Source organism: Cyprinodon tularosa, unplaced genomic scaffold (assembly GCF_016077235.1).
Source record: "Cyprinodon tularosa strain WSP-4 unplaced genomic scaffold, ASM1607723v1 ctg7, whole genome shotgun sequence".
In the NCBI taxonomy this organism is placed as follows: domain Eukaryota; kingdom Metazoa; phylum Chordata; class Actinopteri; order Cyprinodontiformes; family Cyprinodontidae; genus Cyprinodon; species Cyprinodon tularosa.
In genome coordinates, this window is record NW_024039451.1 from 4177484 (window position 1) to 4200029 (window position 22546).

Sequence of the window (22546 nt, forward strand, 5' to 3'; positions counted from 1 at the left end):
CTACTGAACAATTATTTACACATCAGTTTTCTACAAAAAAAAAATATTATTTTCCTAACTTCACAATAACATGCCTACTTTATTGATGTGTAGGTATTCTTTTATTTAATCATTCTTAATTTTTGTGTGTACCATTTTTTTTTTATAAACTCCCTTAGTGGTTGCACGCTATTTTGCTTAACTACATAGCCACGTACCCCTCCTTGAACCGCCACCTTAACGTGGTGGAGGGGTTTCAGCGCCTGAGTGATCCCAGAGGCTATGTTGTCGGGGGCTAAATGCCCCTGGTAGGGTCTCCCAAGGCAAACAGGCTCTGGGTGACAGGTCAGACGAAGAGCGGTTCAAAAACCCTTATGATGAGGACTACAGCGAGGCACGTGACGTCGCCCGGTACGGCGGAGCCGGGACCCCACCCTGGAGCCAGGCATGGGGTTGGGGTTCGTCGGCGAGCGCCTGGTGGTCGGGCTCTTCCTCGCGGGACCCGGCCGGGCCCAGCCCGAAGGAGCGACGCGAGGCCATCCCCCAGTGGGCCCACCACCTGCAGGGGGAACCATGAGGGACCGGTGCATAGAGGATTGGGCGGCAGTCAGAGGCGGAGACCTCAGCGACCTGATCCGCGGGCGCTTAGACTGGCTCTGGGGACGTGGAACGTCACCTCACTGGCGGGGAAGGAGCCCGAGCTTGTGCGGGAGGTGGAGCGATACCGGCTAGAAATAGTTGGGCTCACCTCTACGCACAGTCAGGGCTCTGGAACCCAGCTCCTTGAGAGAGGCTGGACTCTCTTTTACTCTGGAGTGACCCGCGGGGAGAGACGGAGGGCGGGGGTGGGGCTGCTTGTCTCCCCTCAGCTCAGCCGTCTCGTGTTGGAGTTCACCCCGGTAGATGAGAGGGTCGCATCCCTTCGCCTTCAGGTCGAAGGGAGGACTCTGACAGTTGTTTCGGCCTATGGGCCGAACGGCAGTACGGAGTACCAGGCCTTCTTAGCATCCTTGGGGAGGGTGTTAGAAAGCGCCCCTCCCGGGGATTCCATCATTCTGCTGGGAGACTTCAACGCCCACGTGGGAAACGACAGTGACACCTGGAGGGGCGTGGTCGGGAGCAACGGGCCCCCAGCTCTGAACCTGAGTGGTGTCTCATTATTGGACTTCTGTGCAAGTCATGGATTGTCCATAATGAACACCATGTTCAAGCATAAGGATGTCCATCGGTGCACCTGGCACCAGGACACCCTAGGCCGAAGGTCGATGATCGACTTTGTAGTCGTATCTTCTGATCATCAGCCGCATGTCTTGGACACTCGGGTGAAGAGAGGGGCGGAGCTGTCCACAGACCACCACCTGGTGGTGAGCTGGATACGCTGGAAGAGGAGGAAGCCTGAAAGACTCGGCAGGCCCAAACCTGTAGTGAGGGTCTGCTGGGAACGTCTGGTGGAACCCTCGGTCAGGGACGTGTTCAACTCCCACCTCCGGGAGCGCTTCTCTCAGGTTCCGAGGGAGGTTGGAGACATGGAGTCCGAATGGGCTGTGTTCTCTGCCTCTATTGTCGATGCGGCTGCCCGTAGCTGTGGCCGTAAGGTTTGCGGTGGACACCGATAGTAAGGGATGCTGTCAAGCTGAAGAAGGAGTCTTATCGAGCTTGGCTGGCTTGTGGGACTCCTGAAGCAGCAAGCAGGTACTGTGAGGCCAAGCGTGTCGCGGCCCGGGCGGTTGCAGAGGCAAAATCTCGGGCCTGGGAGGAGTTCGGAGAGGCCATGGAAAAAGACTATCGGTTGGCCTCAAAGCGATTCTGGCAAACCGTCCGGCGCCTCCGGAGGGGAAAGCAGTGCTTCGCTAACACTGTTTTCAGTGGGAGTGGGGAGCTGCTGACCTTGAAGGAGGATATTGTCGGGCGGTGGAAGGAATACTTTGAGGATCTCCTCAACCCGACAGACACGCCTTCCATGGGGGAAGAAGAGACGGGGTGCTTGGGGCTGGATTCGTTCATCACCCAGGCTGAAGTCATCGAGGTGGTCAAAAAACTCCACGGTGGCAAGGCTTCGGGGGTGGACGAGATCCGTCCTGAGTATCTTAAAGCTCTGGATGTTGTTGGGCTGTCATGGTTGACACGTCTATTCAGCATCGCGTGGAGGTTGGGAACAGTCCCCCTGGATTGGCAGACTGGGGTGGTGGTTCCCCTCCATAAGAAGGGGGACCGGAGGGTGTGTTCCAACTATCGGGGAATCACACTTCTCAGCCTCCCCGGAAAGGCCTATGCCAGGGTGCTGGAGAGGAGAGTCCGGCTGATTGTCGAACCTCGGCTGCAGGAGGAGCAGTGTGGTTTTCGTCCTGGCCGTGGAACAGTGGACCAGCTCTACACCCTCTGCAGGGTGCTTGAGGGTTCTTGGGAGTTTGCCCAACCAGTCCACATGTGTTTTGTGGACTTGGAGAAGGCATTCGACCGTGTCCCTCGTGCTGCCCTGTGGGGGGTGCTCCAGGAGTATGGAGTCGGGGGCCCTTTATTAGGGGCCATCCGTTCTCTGTACAATCGGAGCAGGAGTCTGGTTCGCATTGCCGGCATTAAGTCGGACCTGTTCCCGGTGCATGTTGGACTCCGACAGGGCTGCCCTCTGTCACCGGTCCTGTTCATAACTTTTATGGACAGGATTTCTAGGCGCAGCCAAGGACCGAAGGGGGTCTGGTTCGGGGACCAGCGGATCTCATCCCTGCTTTTTGCAGATGACGTAGTTCTGCTGGCTCCCTCCTGCCAAGACCTACAGCGTGCGCTGGGGCGGTTCGCAGCCGAGTGTGAAGCGGCCGGGATGAGAATCAGCTCCTCCAAGTCCGAGGCCATGGTTCTCGACCGGAAAAAGGTGGCTTGTCCCCTTCTGGTTGGAGGAGAGTCCCTGCCTCAAGTGGAGGAGTTCAAGTATCTTGGGGTCCTGTTCACGAGTGAGGGAAGAATGGAGCGGGAGATCGATAGACGGATCGGTGCGGCTGCTGCAATAATGCGGACGCTGCACCGGTCTGTCGTGGTGAAGAGAGAGCTGAGCGAAAAGGCAAAGCTCTCAATTTACCGTTCGGTCTACGTTCCTACCCTCACCTATGGTCATGAAATTTGGATCATGACCGAAAGAACGAGATCCCAGATACAAGCGGCTGAAATGAGCTTCCTCCGCAGGGTGGCTGGGCTCTCCCTTAGGGATAGGGTGAGGAGCTCGGTCATTCGGGAGAGGCTCAGGGTAGAGCCGGTTCTCCTCCACATCGAGAGGAGTCAGTTGAGGTGGCTCGGACATCTTCTTCGGATGCCCCCTGGACGCCTCCCTCGGGAGGTGTTCCAGGCACGTCCCACTGGGAGGAGGCCCAGGGGACGGCCCAGGACACGCTGGAGAGACTACGTCTCTCGGCTGGCCTGGGAGCGCCTAGGGCTTCCCTCAACAGAGCTGGAGGAGGTGTCTGCGGAGAGGGAAGTCTGGGAGTCTCTGCTTAGTCTGCTGCCCCCGCGACCCGGTTCCGGATAAAGCGGGAGACGACGAGTACGAGTACGAGTACGAGTACATAGCCACGTATTTATTTTTCTTGTTTTTGTTTACTTGGTGTTTCTTCCTTTTTTTTTTAGATAAAAATCTTCAGCATTGTTGTTTTGTTTTTTGTTTTTGTTCTGAAGCCAGAAAAGAGTTACTGTTCTACAATCTGTAATTTTATGGAAAAAAGTTTATTAGCTTTTAGGTATAAAAGGAATTTTCCTACATTCTGTAACATTACCAGAATTTGTATAGTATAAAGATTAAAACATTTTTTCTTATATTTCAGATATATTTTTGGTTCACCATAAATCAGCTTGGAGTCCTTAATCTTATAATCTGTGTTGTAATAACGGATTTTTTTCTATGAAAGGTCAATCTATGTGTATAGGAATATAAATGTATCACAATTTTATTACAAAAGCCCAATAAAAAAATGTGGAAATAACAGAAAATCAATTTGACTTACTGCACGTCGACCTCAAAGTTGGTGGGAATATAAGTTGGAAGCGTCAGGTGCCAGCTGCAGTAGAAGCCTTTAGGATAGGTGTTGGACCGACAGGTTACTTTGGGCTCTTGAGGGGGAACTACAGAGAGCAGAAACAAATATTCACTTAAAAAAGATTGTTAAACCCCACTGCCAATACATTTTTAAAGAAATACACAGTTTGATTCATGCAAGGGAAAGAATTCATCGCAGAAAAAGAGATCAAATCCAAAATACATTCATCAAATACAAAGCTGCTATGGCTAATTAAACATTACTTTATTGCATAATTTAGTCTTGGTCTATTTTTTTATTAAAATGCCATGGCTTCTCAGTTTAAATTAAGTCTTGTCTTTGGTATGTTTTATTAGACACGCTTTCTGTTTATTTAGCCAGAGAAGCTGGCACATTTCTTTGTACTATGCATTAAACTTTTATATGAAATTCATTAAATTTTGATGAGGATGGTGATGAAAGAAGGAAAAAGCTCAATCACATGCCCAATTATAGTTTATTTGTGCAATCTCAAAACCTCTTACAGTTCTATATAATTTCTATTAACCTCAAGCTCAGACATGAACTGCTTTGATAGAGCCATCTCTTGCTGAGATGTCATGAAATGTGAGCATGTTTAAAGTCATCTGTTATCTTTTTCTATTTAATTGCTACGCATCTTATATAATGCTATTTGATTGAGATAAGAACTTTATAATAATGATTTAAATTAATTTGGGCAATGACTTTTTCAAAAATATTTAAAGTTTCATTAGGTGAAACAATGATTAATGCAGCTCTTTAAGAAGTCTGTACAACAATATGTAAAGTTTGTTATTAATTTGAAAACAGTGCATCATAGAATTTTTGAGGAGATATGGAAATAAAAAAAATTGGAAGGACAGCATGGATGAGAAAAAATAAGTAATAAAAAATAAGTAAATTGAAGGAAAGGAATTTTAAAATATAGACTTTCAATATTATAGTTTTAAAAACATTTTGTTACTAAAACAAACCTTGCACTGGAAACCAAAAATCATTTAGTTTCCACTGCAAATTAGCTTTGTTTTTTAGATAAGTATACAAGTACCACATTATAATAAACAAATCCCACACTGGCACTTAAAGGACTCAAAACAAGTTACAACTAACTACTGAAGTCATAAGCGAAAGGACCATTTCTTAAAACAAGCCTTGGTAGATTTAGAGCCATCTTTGGGATTATTGTTCATTTTGGAGGTTTAATAATGTAAACTTCATAGATGTTTTTTTAATTTTATCACTGAATTTCTAGGTTCTTCAAGGCTGCTTTCCCTCTGAAAACCTGTTTTTTTTTCAAAACAGGTTGACCCGCTAACTATAGGCTTTTGGCTCTTTTCCCATTTGACCGAAAAGCCGAGTCTGACCCCTACTGGCAAGCTGTGTGGCGTCTCTCCCCCCACCACTGCATGTCTGATGACGGCATCACGCTGGGGGAGCAAGCATTGATGATGTTGACAGAGCGTCGGAAATCAGGGAAGTAAATAACGGAGAGCAACATGAACGGGAGCCAGAGCGCCGTCAGTATTCTTTATTATTTCACTCTTTTATCCATCCGAATCCCTCTCACCAGTGCTGCACAATGTTTAGGAATGTAAACAGTTGTCTCAGTTTGTCAGAAGCAGCTGACGCGGTGTGTTGACGTCCGTACATTGCATTAAATTTTGTTACGTAATTTAGTGGCGCAACCCGGCACTAGTGTTCCCACATCATGTCGATCAGAGGCAGTTTAACGTGGGTCGTGGGTCGCTTGCCGAGTCGTTTGACCCGGGTAGAAAAGCGTCAGTGAGCTGTTCCCACTGCCATCAAAAGCTGATTGTTCCCGAGTTAAAACAGGTTTTCGGCCAGAGACAGGGCTCTTTTGTTAGCATGCGAATAGCATCCGAATAAATTCACTCAACATAGTAACAGAAACCATACTAGATCTTGCTTTTTTTAACATTTAGTTAAACTTAGTCAAATACACACTTGTAGGTGTAACAACAAGTTTGCTTAATTGGAACTATGGGGTCATTTGACTGATGCTCACAATCAACTGTGTTTTAGCAGTCACCACAGCAACTAATTAGCCTGTCAATAATAGACAATAATGGATACCAGGGATGGAATCCAATCGCAGTCAATTAATCACAGAGACTAATTGGGGCCATTTCAATCAATTGGCTTTTCATTTGTGAGCTTCATTTAAAGTCACACTAAATCACACTGTCACACACAAGCATATCGCCGCAGCCAATTACTGTCAGAGCCTACCATCACACAGAGACTACTCCTCCAGGCTCTATAGAATTAGCTGTAATCAGTCAGACCATATTATTATCAATGGAAAAAGGAGAAACCTTTAACAAATGTAAAAAAAAATTCTTAACAGAAATGAGGTCAAGAAAATCAGAGGGAAAGCCAGTTGCTTAAATATGTTAAAATTCTAGGCATGCCTGTTTTTTGTTTTTTTTGCAGGTGTTTACCGCATTGAAAAAGCCGTCTATATAAATGCCTCTGGGTCTTCTAAAACAGTAAATGAATATAAATATTTTGTTTTTCTTATTAAGCAAACTAAATGTAGGATTGGAGTGTTCAATTGAACACATTTTGACTCCAAAAAGGTTGCTGCCACTCATTTGTTTAAACTGCCACGTAGAAGTTGGGCGTCACTTCTGACTTTTTTAACTATGGAACTATGGAAAACCAGTCCATCAGTCCCATTTTCAAGAACATTAATAAAATCTCATATTTAAGTATAGATGGCAATGAAGATGTTTTATGCACTAGTACTACAGGAACATGTATAAACTATTGTATTGTATACTGTAAGCTACTCATGAGAATACATTTGACAAGTAGCAGTTTAAGTCTCATATGAGTCGTTTAAAGCACAATGAAGAGATGAATTTGTTCTTTATGTTTGTAGATTTTTCTCACTTTTAACCATTAGTCAGGGAATTATGGTGCCTCTTGCTGAAGTTGTTGCATTAGCAGTGGATATCGCTAACCAGCATTGTTTCATGTAAGTCATGGCAGCAAGGTCATTTGCTACCTGGCTTTCCTGAAAGACTGAGTCTGTAAAACAGCAGTAGAAAAGACTACATAAAACCGGTGACACATCAAGTGAATAAATGAGTTCTGCAGTTCTCTTGGCAAAGTTACACTATTTTGTGCCAGCCGGATTTTCCAGAAAATCCATTAGGTACATCTGTTTAACAGTTTACATAAACGAATGTGGTAGGATGACTTGCTAAAGCAAAAAGGAGAGCATAACGATGGACAAAAAGGGTATTTAAGTGAATGGTTCATTGTTTTTTTGCCAAGTGTTCTGGTCAGAATGTTTTAAAAAGTACTGATTTACTGGGACTTTTACTAACAGACATCTTTCAGGTTTGTAGAGAATGATATGAAAAAGAGAAAATGTCCAATAGGCTGCAGTTTTGTAGGTGAAAACATACTGATGATGTCAAAGGAGAACAAGGAGTCATTGATAACAAGATGGTACTGTAACAGTAGCTAAAATCCAACCAAGAATACAATCACTGATGCTCAGCTGATAACACAAAGTTAAGGCTCTAGATGTCATAGGCCAGGTGTCTCAAGCTGGTTCCAGAAAGGGCCGTGTGGCCATTGATGAGATGAATGGAGTCTGGTGTGCTATTGCTTGGTTGGAAAGAAAACCGGCATCCAAAAAAAACGGCCCTTTCTGGAACCAGTTTGAGACCCCTGGGCTCTAACAGCAGTGGGCAATGCCAAACTTGAAAATGTATTGTCTGGTAAGGTGAATTTGATTTCATCTTCAATATTTAGAAAGCATGGTCTAAATTGGATGGATCCACCTGGCCTTGTTTCTATGGTGCCAGTGGTGTAATGTTGAAAATTTCTACAAACGGTATCATTTAAACATACTTCATCAGCCTATATGAGTAACAATACTTCCCAATCCTTGCTTACCAACCCTGTATTATCACAGTGGACACTGGCATCATGGATTTTCAAATTAAAAGTCTTTAGCAAGTAGTTGATCCTTTTGTAGGCCATAATTGCTGGATATTTTCAACACTGTTAAAACTGCTTTGTACGTAGAATCAAGAAGAATCTAAAGACCAAATGCCATTTATCAAAGCAGTAGCAAGTTTTCTAATAAAAGGATGAAAGTTATGAAAATTATAATATTCTGGGACATCTATAGCTACTTCAGCACATACAGTATGTTGTTGGCATTTATAAATGTGTTGATCCAGTGCTTGGAAAGCAAAATAAGGAAAATTTCAGTGAAATGAGAAAAAAAAACAGGCGTATTGAGAACTGAGTCATAAGTGAAATAACTGTTGGAAAAAAAAACAGACATGAAGTGAGCATATCTGGAAAGATGAAGGGAATCTTTAAAGAGGGACTGGGCAGTTCTCGAGAGATGGAACAAATGTGTTTTTAGAAGTGCTTTAGACGCAACACAAATGCAAAGACATAAAAAAAGAAGTAGCAACACACAAGTGTTGCTTTAAAATATCAAAAGCTGTCAAAACATTCAGATAAGACAGATATTACACAGAGGGGCGGAAACAACAAGGGAAAACACACCTGTATGAGAAAAACAAAAGAAGAAAGACAACATGAATATTGAAACCCATGAAACAATATTTGGAATTAAAATTACATTGAGCAGATTTGGCCCTCTTTGTGAACCGCTTTGACATATTACCTGAATCAATAGCACAGAGGACACCGCTCATGAATAAATGTTATTTGCATTAGCATACTTTAATTATCTGGTTTGAATTTCTGTATCAAATGGTATTGTGAAGATGTTTTTAGTTAGCCTCATGAAATCTCACTCTGCACGTGTGCAAATGGGCACACACACAAGTGGCTGGTCAGGTTACTTTTAAGTGGTAATAGGTTACAGACTGTGGCTCATAAATGATAATAAGGCTTAAAAAGACGGGGGAAGGTAGAGTAGGAACACATGTATGCAAATTTCTTCACATCTTTCCTAAGGTTAATAACTATGCCAATTTGCATGAGCAAAATGTCTCTGTAATTGATTTATGAATGACTTTTAGACCAAATTGAAGCCAAGAAATGAACACGTAAAGTTTTGTTTCAGTTTTTCTCCTTGTTGAGTATTTCACATTTGTTCTGCAAATTATTACAAAGAAAAATGGGATCAAATTAAACTTAACAAAAATTACCAGGGCTAAAGGATTGCCTTGACTGCATTTAAAGTTGCTCTTGGCCTTCCAACTTTCCAATAATAATGCTCAAATGAAAGGGCCTTGAGAAATCTGAGACTTTAACCACATGTAACTGACTATGTGCCCCTAATAAACTACTCTCAATTTGTGCTTTTGTAGCTTTGAGGAAGCCAGATTTTATTTTAATATTTGGAAAATGCCTTAAACCAGTAGTTCTCCTGGATATGCATAAGTAATTTACAAAATCATGTAAAAACGCAGTGTTGTGGATTTTTCTTCATTTATGTGTAGAGGATTTTTATACATCATCGTTTCAGACATCAGACTATGTTCAAACTCAAACACAACCTGCAAACATTTAATTTATGAAACTTTACAAGTAAATTACAAAATGAGGAAATAAGTATTGAATCAACTTTGTCAGTGGATTGAAAATGGGGATACTGTGTAATCTTTGCTCTCTGAATGTGTTGTTTTATCTGTATTATGTGCATAAAATTGCTTATAAAGGAATTAAAATCCTTTAAACTTATTGACCTGTTGATCTTTTACACATAGCTATATCTGCTTCTGAAGTGGAAAGATGGCGATAAATGATTTTCCTTTTTCAAAGAAACATTTAAACCATGTGACTCGTTTTTGAATGTAAGGGTATTGCTATAGGTGGGGGCTGAGTATAAACTGATAACAGATGTCTTTATATGTAACACATTTTCATAATATAAAATCCCAGTAAAGGACACAGCAATTTGAGATTATGGCATGGCAGGAGTGGGAAAAGATCAAGGAGTATGAATACCTCTGGATATGACTCAGTATTTTGTTTGAAATATCAAAAATGATTTAGTGAAATTCCCTCCTCTCTACATAAGCATATATTTATAAGCAGACATATTTTACACATAATAAGAACAAGCATGAACATTTGCTGGAGCCGGATAATAATAAAGACATTCTGCTTATACACGGATTACATTGCATGATCAAAGTAAAGCTGTAATTTACCTCAGAGGAATGTATTTTTTCCTCCCCCTCCACAGAACAACATCAGCCAACAGCTTCTTATCAGTGTCTCTTTCTTTCTTAACTTTGTCTTCCTCTCTGCCACTAATCCAAACCTGTCACACAAAAATCTTGGGCCTTGGTGTAAAGGATTGTTTTGTAACTGAGGGCACATAAAAGCATACATGCAAGCTAAGAAATGTGATGAGAGAGGATGACATCCAGTAACCTGGTTGCTAGGCTGCTGATAGTGTAGTAACTGAAATGTAGTTGTCTTAGTAGCTCCTCTGTTGCTCTGTGTTTTGTTTTTATGTTGGTGTGTGTACTTATTTATGTTACCTATTTAGAACAATTTTTGTTATAATTACTGCCCTTCTGAGGACCAGCGGGTGATATGGGGACCAAAGGCTTTTGGACCCCATTTTTAATGTTAGGGAGTCAGTAAGGTATGGTGTGAAAGAACTTTGGATAAGGAGGATAGGGTTCTGCATTTTAGAATAACCTAGTGCCATGGGGGGCAAAAATAATCCACAAAAACTTGTAGGACAAAGTCTTAAAGACAATGTGGTGTCTTTTGTCTAGACTAGCAATCTTTTGTCTAGACCAGCTGTCATGGTCAAATGTTAAACAATACATTTTACTTCTATCAAGCACCCAAGAGCTATACAGATATACTGTAAGATTGCTTATATCTAAATCCTGTTTGTAATCATCTGGAATAAAAATCAAACCAGCTCTAACTTTTAAATAAACTTTCAAATTTGTAATACATTTAAAATCATCGAGGACCCCTTTACACAAATGGACATTTTTTGCATTTACTTCACTCATCTCCTGCAAAAAAAACATTTCAGAATAAGAAAAAAAGTACTATTCTTAATTAAAAATATATAAAATGGCAACAAAAAAATGTTTTATTTTTGTTTTCTGTAAACACAGAATGTTAAAAAGAAAAAAACAAACAAAACAGGAAGGCATGGTGAAAAATTGTTTTTATAACAATACTCTTATTCCAAGGCATTCCCATGCTATATGGATATGTACCTTCAGTGGATTCTGAGTATCACTTAGGGCTCATCTGAGCAGGACGTGCCCAAAAAGGTGTAAATAGAGACACAAAGGAGGCATCCGACACAAAAGCCTGTAACGATCTTGGTTCTGTTGTTTTTCTTTAAGTTTTCTGTTTCAAATTTAGCCAGGTTTTTCATTGTTTTCTAGCTTTTTTGGTGTGTCTGGATTCATTTAAGTTGCTTAGGTTTTTCTGTCTGTCCTCTGCTGCCTCCTTGTGTTCTTTTCCCTTGGCTTCCTTGTCAGCTCTAATCACACCTGTTCCCTATCAGCTCATTAGCTCTACCTTTGTTCAGTCAGCCATAAATACTCTCCCTCTGCAGTCCCTTTTTGCTGGTTCCTCGTCTTACCTTTCCTCACCCTGGCTCCTTGATGGTTTTCCCCTGATGTCTCCATGGTTCTGGTTAGTGTTTGATTTTTACGTTGGATTTTTGGATTCCTGTTTTTGTTTAACATTTTTAAGTTGGATTTTTGGATACCTGTTTTTTGTTTGCCTGATCTCTCATTAAACCCTCCAAGAACTCACCTCTGCCTCTCAGCTTCTGCTTTTGGGTCCAATCTAAAACCTTTAAACCAAATCGTGACAAAGCCAAGTGTATATCAACTGATTGTGTCAAGAACCATTTTGCAGTTGACTCAACACCGCACTCTATGGAGGTGAGTAGGGCCACAATAAATGGGAAAACTCATTATAACTGCTTGGATCTGAGATCTTTACTCTTTTGGCCACAATCCATACTGCATATTTTTGAAAGTAATGTCTGAGGTTTAGAAGGACAAGTAAACCAAGAGCTTCACTTTTTGGGTCAACAACGTTTCATAGCAACAAATGGGGTTCACCTCCACCTAAATATGTTTGTTTCTGTTTTTTGTACAGTGACTAAACCCTCAAACCAGAGGGTGGAATCCACCTTTTTCCAATAATCACCATGACCACTGACTCAAGAGCTGAACATAAAGCAGAGCTGACTTAAAATTTGATTGTATGCGGTTGTGGCAGTAAGAGCTCATTGAAAATGCATGGGGGTGGTCACACCGCAAATAATTCTCTGCAACTGTGCTTGCATAGCTCTGGCCAAGGTAGACCCGTGGTTTATTTTGGTCATACCTAAACAGCAACTCAGCAGCAATGTCATCAGTCTGACAGGAAGAGAGACAAGGTCGCAAAGTAAAACATATCCACTCTTGGTAAAAATACAAAGTTAAAACCACTGATTCACAAGGTATGCCAGCAGGACTGGACTTACATAACCAATGAAACAATTTAATAAAAAGTGTACTTTATGCATGATAAAAGCTCAGGATTACAGAGGAAAAAGATAAAATAAAAAAGCGATCATCTTTGAGCCTTAAAAATCCTTATCTTAATCAACAAGGATGCTTGTGAGGGAAAATTCAGCATATTTGCAGCTTAAAGCACTCCCTCATAATGAAAATAAATAAAGTTTGGGAAATTTAATAAAAAGCTTTGTGAAAATCATCTTTCGTTGGCGTCCATTGTTATAAACCATTCCACAGTCTTTGTCACTGTGTTTCTTTCTTTAATTAGTTTCTATTGTATTTTGTATACATTGACCTGTTCTAATTTAAGAGCAGGTTGGCTGTTTTGTATGTAGACTGACAGCCCATGCAGTCTACATTTTAAAATGCCTGTTGATGTTTTTTTTGTGCTTTTATAATTTTTCAAATGCAGGACAGTTTCAGTTAGCTGAACACCAGGATGGAGATGAAAAATGTGGCACATTTGCTCACTTTATGCTAGGGGCCTCTCTATATTCATTGCAACCAGTGTGACAGGAAAAAAAAAAACTCATTGGAGCTGGGAGAGTCGGACGCAAGCAGTGTGACCCAACCTTTATGGGAGCTGACACTCAAGGCAGCTGCTTCACACTAAGCTGCTAACTTTTACAGTGTATGCTGGAGGTCATGCCCTGAAGACGTCAACAGAATCACATCATCCACAAAAAGTAAATATGCTGGGATTCCCTAAGCAAATATCCTACCTTCCACAACTATAATCGGTACTTTTTTGTTGTTTGTTATTTTCTTTCCTGTAGGAAGAACTCTTGGTTAACTTCTTATGTTTAGCTGTGTCTTTTTCTAAGAAAGAAAAATTCACAAAGCTATTGCTCCCATAATTTTTTTTATCTCCATTCCTTTACAAGAGGTTTGAAATATAGATTATTTTGGTGTTGATCCGATACTAAGATATTACAGGGCCAATTTCGCCTACCAATATCTTCTAACATTTATGTTTGATACATCATCCTTTCTATTGAATTGTAGATGGTTTTTTTTTTGTTTTTTTTTTCCTTTTAATTTACTGTATGTCTTTAAACCTGGGACTGATTTCGAAAAAAAGTTTATAGGTCATTAATCTTAACATGTTATTAATATTTAAAATAGAAAACAATTGAAAACCAATTAACAGATATTTATTTCTCTTAAACAAAGTAAAAAAACATAATTTGAGAGTGAATCCAAACTAAATTTGTTTTTCGGTTGAGAAACTACAATAGAAAAATCTTTGTCTCGACTACAGCTATTTTCCAAACTTGTGCAAAAAATTGGGGCAACAGTGGCGTTGGATGTAGGAGTTTGCCCTGAAATCAAAGGATTGTCGGTTCAAGCCCCGACTCCGACTTTCAGTGTTGTTGTGTCCTTGGGCAAGACACTACACCTGCATTGTCTACTGATGGTGGTCAGAGGGCCCGGTGGCGCCAGTGTACGGCAGCCCCGAATCTGTCAGTGAGCCCCAGGGCAGCTGTGGCTACAATGTAGCTTGCCACCATCAGTGTGTGAATGGGTGAATTAATGTAGTGTAAAGCGCTTTGGTCAAGTCTCCTGACTTGAATAAAGGCGCTATATAAGTACATGCCATTTACCATTTACAAAAAAGGAACAAAATAAAAAAGAAATGTTGAAAAATAAGAACCCTTTTGACCAAACAGTAGCAGTGCATACCAAAGTAAGTCTGAAATACAAGTTTTAATCTCACCATGATAATATCCAATATCTGATACTGTACCAATACTGACTTAGTATCTATATGTTGATATTTTGGGTCGATCCACTCGACTAAATAAAAATAGTCTATTTCTGGATTAGTGCTCCTGCCTTTAATAATATGCGTTCTGAAGTAACCCACTAATGACCTCTGCAGCCATTAACTATCTGTACTTTTGTTGATTTCTGAAATAGAGTCTAGTGTGAATCTGAGTTGTGAAACATTTTAAAATGGTTCCCCATTTTTACAGTGGAATATACCATAGCTTTGAAATTACAGCCAGTGAATAAGATTAAGCATCGGCATACAGACAAAATTATAAGATAAGCAAGACGTTACGTTGAAAAATTGTATTTGGCAAAAGCACCTCAATTCCTCCTTCTTATTGCCTCAATTCTTTGTCTCCCTCTGTATCTATTTCCCAATCTCCTATCCACTCTTACTGCCACTGTTCTTTAAAATGAGGGACTGAATGACGGATACCGTGGGGGTGGGAGGCAGCGACACATGCCCACACAAACCCCCCCCCCCCCCCCCCTCCCCCCCCCCCCCCCCCCACACACACACACACACACACATGCTGCAAAAGCCAGCCATGCCCTGGCATTCCAAGAATGTCTCTAAGCCAATTGGAAAAAGCCAAGTGTGAGATGAATGAAAGAAAGGAGGGCGGAATACTTTATGTGAGCATCAGGAGCTGATAAGTGAGAGGTAAAAAAAGACAGACAGAACAAAAGGCTTATGCGAACATGTCAGAGAAGGTCAACTATCAGTTAGCTTTTCTCTCTCTTCAAAGTCCCTGTGTTTAATGATTTGGTCCAGTTCCCCTATCTCTAATCATCTCTGTTCAAACAGAGTGATAATTATCTACCAAAGATCCAAGCAGCAACAGACTAGAATTATCATTTAAAGGGATTTAAGAATACATGATGAGATGTGAGTTTGCACTGACCTCTGCAGCTTGGAACAAAGGTGATCAATGAAGTTAGGTGCTTAGATTACTCTGTGGCATTTCTTAGTCCCTTTTTAAGAAGACATACTTTCTTGATCAGCTGACAGGTCCGGCTAAAAACTCCAGAGTAGTTACATTTACCAAAAAGTAAAACAACATTTGAAAGAAGCTTCACACTGGAAAACAAAATCTGACCAGGAGCATGCCTCACTTAATATTATATTGATTTCTCAGCTGTTTCATACAGCAGGGCATTTTTCTGGCAAGTAGGAGATGACTGGATAGTTTTCAAGACGTCAGAATTGTTCTAATACTTATGGAAAACCGATTTGAAGAAATCACAAACTGACATGTTAGACATGAACACTAGGAAAAAAAAAAAAGTAAACAATACCCCTATGATTAGAAGGAAATATGTAATTCTACTAGAATTGTTTCTATCAATATGAACACTAAAGTCTAAAGTTTGATTTTTATTTCACTCAAGGTAATAACTAATTCAAATGCATAAGAAAAAGACAAGAGAAAGCAGATACTGCAGATGATTTCTCAGGCAGAACCAAATCCTATGATATTTCCTTGTATTTTTAATCCTCCATCTTCTAATTCTTCTTAAATTGCCTGGTTGTTTGCAGAAACTGACCACACTCAATTTAAAGGGTTTCAAAGATGCCTAGAATTCCTTTCATGTTTGTCTTTTCTTCAAACCATTGCTATTATCAATATTCTTGTCTGAGTTGAGTCGCAAAGTTGTTCTTTTAAGTAAAATGTTTCCTTTAAAAAAAATCTAATTTCAATTTCTATGTTTTATTAAGTGCATATTTCAGTTTCATTTTATCTTAAACACTTCTTGTTTCAGTTTACCAAGGATTATTAAGTCTTTAAACTAGCATATGTGGCAAGTCAAAACCGTTTAAAGGAAAACATCCACATGCAAAGAGAGAGTGACGTATCAGGTAAACATGCTGCTTGGTTGCTTAAAAAATAAACTAAACACTCCCTACAGTTCAATGAATTCATGCTTCTATGTCAGAACAAGCTGCACATGTATAATAAGACATGCAATTACCCCCTCTGCAGTTCCTAAAATAATGGACTAACCCTGATTCCCTGAATGTTTCATAGTTTATAACAAACTTCACTGCAGTAAATCTGTTTTGTCGATCTGTTCGCACTAAATTAATCAGATAAAAAAAAAAAAACTGAAAGTAAAACTTTTTGGTTTTCTTCTTTCCAACTAAACTTTTCAATTTAAAAAGTAATTCATTGATCCCGAAGAGACTTTGAATGTCTTTGACCTGCAATGCAAGAATGTCTTCATCCACCCATTTTAATACAAAGCACAAGATGGAAAAATAAATCCCAATTTTAGAATTAGTATACACTTTACTAGCTTTTGTAAAAACTGCAGGGTAAAACGAGAATACATCAGACTGATAGTGAATAAAAAACTCAGAAAATTGCAGACAGCGAGAATGGATAAAGGAGGCACTATTTGAGGTGCTGATAATGGAAGGGCCCCATTGAAGTCAGAAATTGCCATTCAATCACTTAGAATGCTGTCAGTGCTATCAAGGGGTGTGAAGCATTTTACTGCACAAAACTGAAAATCGAGCATGTTTAAGCTTTTGAGTCGAGATCCATCTTGTCTTAGTCAGAGCTACAGCTGAGTGTCAGTGTGGCAATGATCGCCTGGGGGACTCAGTCACTGCTCTGCGACAGTTGCCTCTAAGCTGAACTGTCTAAGGTGGTTTGATGAGTGACAGGTGGGGATTGACCAGTCAGAGGTGTCAATCTGCCATATGCACAAACAGCTAACTGGCTCTAGCAGAAAGTGAGAGATGATGAGAGGCAGGTATCACAAGGATCCTTTGCAAGTGAATAGGAGCAGGTGACTCCTTTAAATTCAGTTGTCAGGTTTAAAGCTATAGAGACAAAGAGATAGTCAAAGAGGAATAAATAGAACAATTTTCTGTGAGGCTCAAGGACCTTGTATCTAAATTACCAAAAAGCCATGCACAGTTTTGTTTTACACATGTCCCTTTATTAACATGTCACCAAACTGCAATGACACAAATAGGAAACGTTTACTATGAAACAAAAAAAATGTATATAAGGTCTAATTCTTTTTTGCAGTAGGAACAGTCTAAGTATAGTTTTTTTATAGCATTAAAAAGGGGTATTGACTTGTTAAATACTAATTTTACCCGTTTTAAATTAGAAACAATTTATACAACCAAGATATTTGTTTGCACCAAAAAAAGGGGAGAGGATTATCCCAAAACAAAATAACGAACAAATAATAATAACTAAGTAAAAAAAGTAGTTCAGTTTTACATAAAAATAATTTTTCCTTTTTATTTAAAATGGTATGTTAAAAATAACTTAGAACCGCCTTAATAATCAATGGAAAAATGTCTTTGTCAACCAGCACTGTGCTTCCTCTGGTGTTTTTAAAACTGTATATAGCGTCTTTGACATGGAAATACTTAATTTCAGTCCCCCTGCTAAGCTCCCTACACAGACTTTCTATCAGTGTAAAGTTCGACGCTGACTGGGTCTCTCAAGAAATTTAAAAGACATATCCAATTGTATTTAACATACTACAGTACTTTAATTCCTAAATATGTCAGAGCTATGAATAACATTGGACTTAAAGTGGCATTATGGAATTTTCTAATGAGACTTCCACCTTCGGCCAAAAAACTTTCTTATAGGTTGTGGCGTACTTAAGATTTTTAGCCATTGGTGTCTCAGTTGAGCTTGATGCCAGTTTCCTCCCTTGATCCATAAAATCCATCTTGAATATAACATTTTGATTGTTTGCTAGTTGGACCCATTTAACATGAATGCACTTGATGTCACATCCGCAGAACAGTACAGGTGCTTCCCACCAGAAGTACGTTCGGGGAAAATAGGCTACAGTTTTGGAGGAATCAGATCCCTGTCTATCTTCACCAGAGATAGACGAAATGAAGGCGTACATATCTGAGGTAGAGAACTTAGGTCAGTTCTTCCTTGTTGAGGGCGCATTCTCTGCAAAGCAAATAGCAAAAATCAGGTGCAGTGACCCCTTTTTAACCTGAGAGAGGCACCTAAAGCAGAACTGCAAGAAATGTGAAATTAATTGTAAAAGTAAGGCCAGGGACATATTGACAGCACTATAAGACAATTATTTGTACAGTTAATTAACAAAAAATGTTAATTTAGGAGTGTGTAGTCCTTTAAGTAATTAATGAAAGCAACAACAGTTTATGTTTCACCACATGGGACTAACGCTGTATGGTTGTAATTCTTTTAATGTCTTCTTAACAATGTGTTTAAACAAAGTGTCCTGATCTTAGCAGCTGTGCACAGTTCAACTTAACCTAGTCTAATTAGTCCAAATCTGACCTCTGCGTTACAGATTTGCACACCACCTTGGTCAACAATCCGTTTTTCTTCTTTGTTAATTTACTTTATAATTAAATTGGATTAGTCTGATTCCCAGCTGCAATATCTTAAAATCTTAGAATATCACAAGAAAAGAAATTTGAAAAAAAATGTGCTGTTTAAAACTACTAAATAGTTTTTACATTAACAGATAAAAAAAAAAAAAAGGTTTTAATGAACATTTGTCTTTTTTTCCTGTTTACTCTATTGTCTTAAATGCTAAAACTTATCTTCATTAACCCAATATGGTGAGCCTTCTTGTCTCCTGGGGCTTGAAAGTAGCCCAGTGGTTATCGGCTTCCATTTTGGTGTTTCACACTCTGAAAGTAAACTGACTAAATCACATGTAAAACTTCAGGCGTTGTGTGTGCATGTTTCTATGACTGCTCAGTCCATCATCTCTAAAGATAAGTGTAACCGGTAATAAAAACATCCTGCCTCTGAAGGGATTACATCACTGTTTGTTTAGCAACTGAAGCTTGTAAGCTGACTTCTTCAAGTTTTTGATAAGTCATTCAGCTTTACATCTTTGCTATGTTTTTAAAAAAAGATGCCAGGATACTAAAATGGATGCCTTGATATTATATTGCAAATGTTTTTAGTTGACACTACCATTTCTCACCTTTAAAGCTTGATAATTTGGTTGACCTTGTAAGGTCAAAAGACATTTTATCTATTGAAATAATTCAATTAAGAATTGTTTGTACTTTTCAGTTGTTTCCCAATGTTTCTAAGTTTTCACTAAGATTTGCTAGAGATGTAAAGCCACATCCCTGCCTAAGTTTTTCTTTTGACTTTGGAAAAGTCATAGCAATCTGTACTTGTCATTGGCAGCAGTTCAACATTTGTCTGCTTGGCTTCTTTTCTTTCATAGCTTGAGCAGGACACATTTTCAGCCTCCACTCTGTTTGCATCAGACATGATCCATTGTAAAACATCAAAACAAAAACATTTCTTTGGAACCTCTAGAGTGGGGAAAGAAATATACAGCCCTGATCTAAAATATTGCACCCCCTTATTTTTCTTTTGATTTTTGTCCTATTGTATTCACCCATCAATACACCTTTAGAACAAGAAATTGTAGAAAAAAGGGTGATCTGATTTTTTTATGACTACGTTCACCATTGTATCTTCCCTTTATCATTTTTACACTTTTTGTTGAGTAAAAATTTAGAATTTTTGTTTTTATAACATTGATGAAGTAGCTTATTTTTTTACAAGACTTTGTATGGTGGGTTAACCGTTTTAGAGATTAGTTACAAACATCACGTTTTTTTTTTTAAAGATTTAGTATTAATGTTTCAGGGGCTAATGAATACAATGATTTTGTCTTTCAGAAAGTATTTATACAGATAAAATGTCTTCTGACCTTTCAAGGACAACCAAATTAGGAAGATTTATATGTGAGATGTGGCATTATAAACAAAAAAATAAATAAACGATTGCAAAATGATATCAATACAGTACAGTTTTATATAAACTGTAGTATATATATGTATATATATATATATATATATATATATATATATATATATATATATACACCCTTTTAACATCACACCTTGTAATGTTTTGTTGGAGCTATGGCATTTTGTCAGTTAATGCTTGGACATCCAACTTCTTTTTTCATTTTTCAAAGCACCATATGTTGAGTATTTGACGGAAGGATCAACACGTTCTCTTTGTTAGAGTCAAAGAAAAAGCCTCAGAGCAGTACACAGTGTTTCTTTCATGGTGTCCCTTTGTGTCTCCTTTCTGTCCAGCAGAATATGCCATTTGTCTTTTTTTTCCCGCTCCCCACTCATTTTGCTTTTGCTTTCCCTTCCATCATGTCTTCTTCTTTGTGTTTTTTTCAACAGTCCTGGTTTCGAATTGTGAAAATCAACTAATATCAAGCCTTTGATCGGCTTATTACAAACATCTTAGCAGCGATGGCCTGCACTGCATTACAGCTGTTGAAGACAACCTGTTATTAGGATATGTTCAAGCTGTTCTCAATGAGCAGGGAGGAAAGTAGATTTTTTTTTTCCTTGCACATTTCACACTTGTGTATGCTTTGAGTTGTATATTTGTTCTGTTTTATTTCTAATAAAAAGTCTATCCATTATCAGAATTTAAGTTTTAGAAGCAATAAAAAAGACCTGAGTAAGTGTCAGAAATTAAAAGTAAAAGAACAATCAAAAAAAGAAAGTGGAAGACAGAAAAAAAGAGGATAAATGACACTTATTGTTCCTTCCTCTTGCTGTCAGTTCTCTGTAATGCTAATCATTAGGATAATCTGACAGAGTGACACACACACACACACACACACACACACACACACACACACACACAGCTTCTCTCCCCCCTCCCTCCCTGATGCTGCATTCCAGGGCTCAACGTCAATGAGAGGGAACCGCCACATTACATGGTTGTTTGTTCCTTTTGTATGCTCACCCGCAATGCTGTTAGACCTCAAGAGTATGTATATGTATGCCTGTGAGAGAGTGTGTTTCTGTGTTTGAGCTGCTATTTGTTATGAGAAACAGTTTTGAGTTTCAGAGTGCAGACTTTTGTGAAAGTCCCCAGTTTCTCACACCGCTTCAAAGGCCTGTTTGAGGTTTAAGACTTGGGTTTGGGATTATGGCGAGCAATAACCTAATGCTAAGGTTAGAGGAAGGTTTGTGGTTAGACACTTAGTCATGACACTTATGGTTAAGTTTAGGGGGTTAGTGGATGCATCATGTCAGAAAACACCACAAAAAAAAAAAAAAAGATTTCCATGAAAGCATATGTGTGTGTGACTTAAAGCACTTTCGAGATGAAATCTAATGCTTAAAATATAGCCTTGTGGGATTTATGGTTCTACTAACACCACATTTTCCTATGCAGAGGAATACAGCTACAGTACAGTTTCTCAGTGAAGTACTGCTTAATAACTGGCTGTGATCACAAAGAAAACAACCGATTAAGGCGAAAAGAAACATTACTATTTTATACAGAATTCAGAGCAACATTTAGGGTTGTTTCTAATTCAATTAAAAAACTAAAACACATCTGTTATATATTGTCATATTCAATAAATTAGAAATTGCGTTTTAAAACGGCTGCTTGATCGGATTAAAAGTGTCTTTTGAAAGACACAAACTTTAAGCAAGGGTTCAACAAAGACAAGAATGAAACCTTTTAATTTAATACCATTCTGATGCTAAACTATATGTTTCTTTGCATGTAAAAAGAAAATCATTATTATCAATGGAAACATGTTGGTGTAAAACACATATCTGGTCATAATTAAGCCAGATAATGTCCTTTCACTCATGGCTTACATCAATTACCTAAAACTCTGTTGTTCAGATATTATTACACAATTCTGAAATGTGTTTTTATGTACATAAATGTAATGTCAATCATGGGGGGTTGCAAGCTTGAAATGTGTCCTTCAAATAGTTACCAACACCCTTTCCTAGGAGGATGAGCCACTAAAGGTCATTTCTGAAGAAACTGGCTTTACACAGAGAGCCGTATATAATGATATTACTGGAAAATTGAGTGGCAGGAAAAACTGTAGTAAAAAGATGTACAATCATTAGGGGTAATTGTGTCAACTTCAGCTAATTCATGTATTTTGGGACTTACAAGGTCTTTACTGTGGATATATTAGTTTCACCTTTCATTTGTCTTTTGCATTTCATTCGGAAACCTAGGTCCTCAAGAAGGGTGGAGGTGCAAAGAATCCATTCATTTTAAATGATACTTTGCACATGTCTATACACATAAAATCAAAAATACCTGGTTTAATAACTGTGAGATTTTTTGCTTGATGGCCAACAAACTGAGTTAACGTAAATCACAAATCAAATCTGTAGGGTACACCTACAGTAAGGAAGAAGATGAGAGACAAAATAAG

The 22546-nt window shown here is 39.2% G+C and overlaps 1 protein-coding gene across 2 annotated transcripts in view; it reads right to left on the minus strand.

Moving 5' to 3' along the window:
• cntfr (ciliary neurotrophic factor receptor) overlaps window positions 1-22546 on the minus strand; it is a 281027-nt gene that overhangs the window by 55141 nt on the left and 203340 nt on the right. For both annotated transcript variants that reach the window (XM_038268292.1, XM_038268291.1), the window contains exon 5: window positions 3969-4086. In XM_038268292.1, coding sequence (XP_038124220.1) covers window positions 3969-4086 — 118 coding nt within the window. The remainder of the gene's footprint in view (window positions 1-3968; window positions 4087-22546) is intronic.